The 8,300-nt window shown below is 40.5% G+C and overlaps 1 protein-coding gene across 1 annotated transcript; it reads right to left on the reverse strand.

Moving 5' to 3' along the window:
- Nucleotides 1-364: 364 nt before the first annotated feature.
- Nucleotides 365-7,415, reverse strand: MPHOSPH6 (M-phase phosphoprotein 6). The gene is made up of 5 exons (XM_062007432.1): nucleotides 7,280-7,415; nucleotides 4,547-4,659; nucleotides 2,876-2,966; nucleotides 1,775-1,872; nucleotides 365-1,334 (listed from the first exon to the last, which is right to left on the reverse strand). The coding sequence occupies exons 1-5, from the start codon at nucleotides 7,328-7,330 to the stop codon at nucleotides 1,190-1,192; spliced, it is 498 nt and encodes a 165-aa protein (XP_061863416.1). The 5' UTR covers nucleotides 7,331-7,415; the 3' UTR covers nucleotides 365-1,189.
- Nucleotides 7,416-8,300: the final 885 nt, after the last annotated feature.

The following is an 8,300-nucleotide window of genomic DNA, read 5'->3' on the forward strand; positions in this document are numbered from 1 at the left end:
TCCTCTCTCCAAAGAGTCAGCATTAAGGATGAGTAACTTAGACATCTAGCAAGGGAAATGAAGCAGCAGACAGAAATATTTCTTGTTGGAAGGCAGGATACAGAGAACTGCTCTGATTTTAGACAAGACTACACTGCCATTTTTCAACTGGCCCAGAGCCCACTGAACTGACTGAAGGACTGAGCATGATGTTTCTGTCCTAACATTTCCTCGGATGGCTTCACTGAATGCTGAACAGAAAAAGTCAGTGCAGTCATATTTGGGGACATTTGCAGCGAGCACAAAACAGGATCACTTCTTGTATCAGATTGTATTAAGCATCATTTTTTTACAGTAACTAAACCACAAGCATTAACCACAAACAAACAAAAAAATCAGGTTTTATTCAACTTTCAAATATGCTTCTGTAGATGTTGTTATGCTTTTACCACAATACAAACGTAATCACAAGACTGGATCTTTTTGCTGAAAAAGAGTCAAGATTAGAAAACTCCTTTAGGAAGACAGGAGATTAAGAAACACAACCTGCTCAAGTGTCAAACTGTAATCATTGCCCAATATTTACCTTGTTCTATACGTATAAAAGAAACCTAGAAACCTATTTTTAAATAAGCTTTATAAAAAATAAAATTCAACAAAACAGATTTCATCTCTCTTTTTCCATCTTATTTTTAGCACAGTAAAAAAGTCCAAAACATGCTTCTGTTGACTTTTTTCAATAGGGGGACAGCAAAGGTCTTAATTGTCCTAATAAAAAAAACCAAACAGTGATTTTCACAATAATAAAAAAAAAAAAACCAGTGAAAGCTGAACTGTCTTACTGTATTTGGCCAAAGTTCATCTTTACTCCAAATTCTTCTTTCAGATGTTATCATAAATTGTAAATAACACTGCTCTCCGTTGCATGTGCCATTTGATCTAGTTATGCACAACATTTAAAAAGACTGATGGGATTAGTGCCCTGCACACGAAAAGCTGCTGAGAGAGGAAAGGATGTATGACATCCATTAGATACATATCCACTCTGAAAAAGTGATTGTCATGTGGACGGTAGAAATTTCAATGAGAGCAGACTCAGATTTACAGATCTATCCTTTGCATTAAACAGCAAAAACTGCCAACAACCTCCAGCTCATGTTACTGTACTTGGTAGGGAACATTTCCATTGGCTCCAGTCGCTCGGTTGACATCAATCCTGAGGCTTTAAGAACTTTTTCTTTGCTTTTTTGCTAGGTCTTATGTTACTATTCCCATCTTCATCTTCATCCTGGAGTACACGCTGATCTCTCTTTCTTAAGAATTTTTTCCCTATTGTTCCCACTAATGTTTCATATCTGTGAAGATAATAAAAGAGAAGTACAGCTTTTACCGAAACCAGAGAAGACTTCAATGGAGAAAATCATAAATCTAATCAACAATTTAAATGGTGTAGAAAAGTTCATTGTCAGAAGCTTAAGAAGCACAAGTACTATGTGATCACTTACTACATTATTATTAATTTTGATGGTTTGGGTTTGTTAGCAATCTGGAACAAGGAGGGAATTAGCATGGAATACGTGGATGTCAAAGGGCAGAAGGCCCCTACAAGATATTCTACCCAGAGATGTGATAGAGACTCCACTGAATACACACCAGAATTCCTGGAAATTCACTTTCTAAAGCACCATAACTATTAGGAGTTTTTGTTTGCTTTTTGGGTTTATTTTCCCACGCATAATGCAGTAACATATCATATTCTTAGCTAATATTGATTATGTCACAAAATATAACTTACCTTCTGGCCATTTCCTCATCTGACACATCAGCTTCCATTTTATCTTCTACTTTTATTTCTTCTTCCTTGCACCTAGAGTTCATTTGGATCATTAACTTCTGAAAATGAAGAAAGAGATATCTTAAATGTGTAACCCTGACACAATGGCAACTATGCTGAAATTCACCAGTAGGAGTAACACAGGAAAAATAAGAATAAAATTTAATAATGATTTGCTGTTACTGTTCAGGCTAGAGCCTATTGTTATAAAAACTCCTGAAGAAAAGGCAACATGCCCGCTTGTTGCAAAGCCGAACTTAAGAGTTGGCCTCAGGGAAAAAAAGGCAACACAGGGAAAGGGTTTTTGGTGAACTGTACTATTTAAACCTCCTCAAAGGCATGCCAGACATCTTCAGGAGTCCAGAGAATTAGATGACAATTTTTCATTGTGATGTTTAGCACATAGTCCTTGAGATGGTTTTAAGGAAAAAAACTTGAAAGGACTTCTGTAAAACAGCAGTAAAAACCATGAAACAACATCAGGCCAAGTCAACAGCGAGAGCAGGTTCAATATAACTGAAAGAATCCCCCAGTAAATCACCTTGCATAGACTTTTGCATATCTCAGTCTTTACACCTTCATTGTCCTGCTTCAGTTCATGGTAACATTTTTATTACTATCTCTGTGTAGTTCTATCAGCATGAATTATGCCAGAAAGAAATTAAAGACCCTACTTCCCTCAATGTTTAATTTGGAACTTTAAACTCTTACTGACAGAAGTGTTGAATAAACATGGTTGAATATGTGTAGGACTGGACTCTAAATCAAATGGCAGGAGGAAAAGTAACCTATTGTTTTGTGGAGCAGTTTGCAGGACAGTTGCCTCATTTCCAGAGGGAAAATCTGCAGGAGTCATGATTTACTGACCATCGACACAAGGAGAAAAAGAAAGGTTCTATTTACCAGATGCTGCGTTTTGGTTTGAATGGTGGACTTCCTGGACATGGGATTTATGAATGGTGCTACAAGGCCAAAGAGCATGCAGTGTGAACACTCAAATCCCCACCCAAGGGCTTCAATCCTAACGCGAGACCACCACAAATCAGAACGTTTGAAAGGTACCTCAATTTCTGGATTGAATCCTTTGAAGGACATTCTGCCATAGAGTAGATCCTCACATGGCATAAAGCTTCTCTCTTCTATTATATAGCTCCTGCATGAAACCCCAAACCCAGCATTTTGTCAGACGGTGTGCTTTAAAATAATCCAATTAAACAAATGCAAAAAGCATTTGCTGTCATCCCCCCACATGAATAAACAAAACCACAATGTATTTTAAACCATCAACTCCTTTCTGAAGCTTAATTGCTCTGATAAATCTTTCAATACAAGGAGCTTGGAGTGCAAAAGAATACTTTTTGCCAGTAAAGCTGAGCCAGTTCCACAAGCAAAATTAACTCTCCTGACAAAAAGCACTCTTTGTTGGTTTGATTCCACCTACATTAATGCCTCTGCCAGAATAAAAATATCACATAAATATCACTCTCCAGGTGGCATTACTATACTAGCAAAAGCTTCTAATTAATTTTTCATTGTGATGTTAGACCTGGCATTAGTTGAGTCTGTCAGGATATAAAACACTGTGTAATTCTCTGTTCAGCAGAGAAAGACTTCCCCTTTCTCCCTCCTTTTTTTCCTCTTTTAATGAGCATGGAGTGAGAAAAGCAACATGACCCCGAGGCAGCCATAATACATGTGTTAGATGAAAGTACTTCCATGAACTGTTCCATCCCTCTTTTCCTCGCACCCACATTGCACCTCTTCCCCCATCCTCTTCACCTCCCATGTAAAACCAACTTCTACGATCACAGGAATTCAGGCTGAAGAGATCAAGTTCATTCTCCTTCCTCAAGGCAGGATCAGTTATACATGTACCATGAACAGTAGAGGTCCACCTAACCTGTCCTCAAAAGACTTCCAATGATGAAGAAGTCAGTGTCTCCTTAGGCAACTATTCCAGTGCTTCAATGGCCTTATTGTCAGAAAAATTCTCCCAATGTTCGGCTTAAACATTCCTTGCTGCAACCAAAGCTCAAATACCTTTTTGTCATATCCACCAACAGGAATGGAAAATAGTTTATCAATGATTTGATTCAACTACAGTTAATTCCTTGGATCCCAGCTTTTAAAAAATTACTTATGCTCTCCCCCAACAGAATTTTTTGTCCTCTTTTGAAAGGATAAAAGTCAGGCAATTTTAAAAGTAGTTCTCTTGCTATTTAAAGCACCTTTCTAAGTAGCAGGAATGGACATTTTCCTGCTTATTAGCTAAGCTTTCCTTTATTTTTGCCATCATCTCTCCTATTTCAAAAACAGGATTTGAAGTGGGCTGGACTCAAGAAGACAGAACTGCCCTGAATGGACCTGTAACTGTGTGACTGGAGCTGAATTTACTTACACAGGGTTTCAAACCTCTTTTTTCAAATGAGGGCAAAAAACAGCAATGAATGAATTGGTCTCTGCCTGAAAGAAACTAATTACATGCATCTAGAAGAATGTGGGAATGAAAGAAAACAACGCACACAAGAAATGAAAGTAGGTCAAATTGCACTAGGCAACCTTGAGAATGTCCCTAAAAATAAGTAATAAAAAGGCTGTAATGCCAGTCTGTCTCTGGTTTTGCTTCTGTTAATCAGTTATTAATGTTACTTCCTTTATAGGAAAAAATATGCACATTCTGTGCTGACTCCACAGCAATGCAATGATAAAAAGTACAAAAGAGTACAAGCTTACTCTTTCTCCTTCAGGTCTGGTAAATCAAGGTACCAGTGTTCTTCACTGATTATTTTCTTCTCTTCTTCTTCTAGTTGTTTTTTAGTTTGTGAATCCAAACCCCTTTGCATGAACTAAAAACAAAGACACATAAACACACAGCTTCAGTTTTTTGCATCACTAGTATGTTCTGAACATGCAACATGATTTAGGTCCCAGCTAAAATGGGCTTGGCTGGGGGTAAAGCCCAGGAAGACTTCATAAAACACTTCCCTCCTACAACAAGAACCCTTCTTTAAAATATATAGGCAATATAGATGTGTAAATGTATGTATTATATACATCTCACACATCTTTCCAGTCTTTACAAAATGCCTAAGCAAACCAAACCAAACTCTGAAGTAAAAGCCAATATAGTGCTAGTGTCCTATTTTCTATTTCTATTTCCATCCAGTGTACAAGATCTTTAATAAAGAAAAATTGACTTTTATTCTCTGAGTCAATCCAAAACATGTCAAAGCTTTCCAATTAAAATTATGGTATCTTCTTAAGGAAAATAAGTGAATCTATCATGTGGAAAACCATATTGCTCAATGAAATTGGTTAGCCAGTGAGAAATCTCAACAGGAGAAATTCTACTACAAGCACCCAATTAAATAATCATTTCACATTACATTTTAAAGATTATGTTCCTGAAGATTACTACAGGAATAACTGGATAAAAAAATACGTGTAAATGTATTTTTAAAAACATAAATACATGTGGATGAATTAAAAATACACATACCCTGTGTTTACCACAATGAGTAAGTCAGTAGCTAAATGGTTATTTGGATTTGTTTCCCCAAGATAGGGGACCTGAATGAAATGGTGCAAGATCTAAAATCTTGAGCCATCCTTTGACATCAAGCAGTGAGCACATGTGTTCCTGCACTTAGTGCAAATGGCCTTCACAATACTATCACTGACCACGTATCATCTTTATGTGCCACTTCACCAGCTTGCTGAATTGCAATAACACATCTTATCAGTACCTGTGGAGGCAGCTGCTAAAGGATTAATTAAAGAATTTGTAAACAAGATCTGCTAAAGGAAAGCGCTAAATACAAGATCTGTGCATGACCTTTTCAAAACCTACTCATCTCTTCAAAGCCGGTTACTATTGGCCAGACTGTAAACCTGCAAATGTCACGGCAGCACAGTTCACAGGCTGGCTCTCCACAGCCTTCTAAGAAAGAAAACCTAAAAACTGTCTTTTGAAATCTCCAGGAGGTTAATAAACTGCCAAACAACAAGAGCAGAAATTTCACTTTAAAAGAGAATATTATATACAAATAAGAAAAAATGACGCTGCTGCCATTCAGGTTATGGAAGTCTTACTCAGCCATATGCCACTGGCTAACTAAGCTCAGCAGCTATTCCCTTTTCCAAGAGGCAAGTTGTGTTCCCTTCCTTCTGTGCAAGAGTTTTGGTCTTTCATCAGCAACATCTGGTAATAGGGGTAAATATTCTTACTGTAGCAGAGTACACTTTAGTGAAAGATTGAACTCAAGTCAGCTGAACTCCTTTCAGCCAGTAGCCGAAATACAGTTCTGCATAAATAAGTGGGGGTTAAATAAATCACCACAAGCAAGAAGCCACAAAGGCCTCACTACATTCAGTTATAAAAATTCAATGGATATTAACATTTAAAAAACCCCAAACTAATGGCAACTCAACTTTTACTGGTTGTTTTCCAGCAATAAAGAATCAATCATGGGATGTACTCCACTGAATTAGGTGGTGTTGTACATGACATGAAGCACAACACATCAGTCAGTAAGCAGAGACTAATTTCACATTGGTCTTGACATGACAGTTACAATTTCAAAGGTAACATACATGCAATGATGTTACTAACAGCCCTGGCATTGATGAGCTGGGAAAGGCTGGTAACATTGCTATTTAGGATAGCTGTTACATCAGCCATCAGTGTAAACAGACAAAAAAGTGGACACAATAGAAGATACCTTTTTTTTCCCCCCAATCCAAATTAAAAGCCCCTCCAAATGAGGCAAACAACAGTAATATTTTAATTTCAACGTGTGTGTCTGTGGTGGGGAAAACAATCTCATTTTTATTGACAATAAGCAACTTAAGCACAAAGCAACAAGGTGGAATGAAAAGCCTCTCAAATGGTGCCTGGAAGTTAGCTCTTGCCAGAGTGAGGCTTTCGCTGCCACTGTGAAGTTGCTTTCCTAGATCAAACCCTCCAGCATCCTAGCTTATAAGCCCCATAACCTCCCTGAGACCTTTTGCCAGCGTTTAAGCAGTCTAGTACTCGGTGACAACTCTGAAATCGCCTCTTGCCGGCGAAGTTGGAAGGGAGAACCACAGAATGCTGCGGGGAACGGGCATGACAAATACGGGCAGGCGCTGCGTGGCCACGTGTAGACACAGAATGCCTCAAGCCAGGCAAGGGGCTCCTCAGCTTTACCCAGGAGATGCGCCCGCCCTTCGCAGCACAGCTCGGCCCGGCACAAGCCACTGCACCCGTGCCGGACACGGACACTGGCGGCCACCACCGCCGTCTGCCCCTGCCTCAGGGCTCCGGGCCCGCAGCTCCCCGGCGGCCGCGGGACGCAGCTCCCAGCGCCGCCGCACACCGGGCCCGGCCGCTCTCTCCTCAGCCTTCCGCGGACCGGGCCTCGGGCACAGCATCCCCCTCCCCTCCTCGCCCCGTTCCCCGGGCCCCGCCGACGCCCCTCGCTTCACCTTCATGCGCAGCAGGTTTTTAGACAGCTTCGTCTTCACCTCCCCGGCCATGGTGGCCGGCGCTGTCCGCTAGGCCGCACTGGATCCCCGCGCTTGCGTAGCGCCGCGGCCGCGCACGCCGGAGGAGGAGCGGCCGGAGGCGGCGGCGCGGCTCCACCCTCCGCGTCCGGGGCGCGGCCGCGGGGACAGGCAACTGCCCAGAGCCGGAATATCAGCGGGGAGTGCATGGGCTGGGGGCTGCGCGCCGGGTGCAAAAGCAGCGTTAAACAGCCCCCAGAATTTTCCCTTTGTAGGGGTGGTTGTGTGGGTGACTGGGATTAGGAGAGAAATCTGACTCAGTGTGAAATGGTAAATTAGTAAGGGAACCTGAGATTTCTTAGCAGCTGTAGAGTGCTGCCGGCTTATGGTTTCATCTGTAATGTTTTGCTCTTTCAAAGAGAGAAGGAAAGAGAGAATAAAATCTATCCTGTATTGACATTTGAAGGCTGCTTGACTTGTTTAATTTTCATTTTTTTAAAAATCAACACTGACTTGCAAAACAAAAAATAAATCACAGAATGGTGAAATGTGATTAAAACTGGAAAGCACATAAATGCGAAGATATTACAAAAAGCTTTGTTAGTCCTGAATCGTGATCTTTGAATTCAGTCTTGGCAGTTCAGTCTTTGGGCTCTCAGGCTGGTAGCTGAGAAGGAAATTCTGATAGGAAATTGTTAGCGGACTCCCAGTCATGAGCAGGTACCACAATTTCTGTATATATCCTCATAAATCAGGTTTCTGTTGCCTGTTTTGACATTCAGCACATAAACTAGGTGATAAAGCAATAAGAGTGAGGGTTCAGTGTTCAAAACTTTGATGAACTGATGTGTTCCAAAAGACAATCTTAAGGAGAAAAGTTCCTGTATATGCAAGATATGGGCCAAAGCTTGAGGAACTCTTTAAAGATTTATGCCCTAATAGAGTCCACAAAAACATATAATGAAGGGCAAAACCTGATTGCAGTGGGAGAAAGAAATATCCA

The sequence above is a fragment of the Colius striatus genome, chromosome 14 (assembly GCF_028858725.1).
Source record: "Colius striatus isolate bColStr4 chromosome 14, bColStr4.1.hap1, whole genome shotgun sequence".
Lineage (NCBI taxonomy): Eukaryota > Metazoa > Chordata > Aves > Coliiformes > Coliidae > Colius > Colius striatus.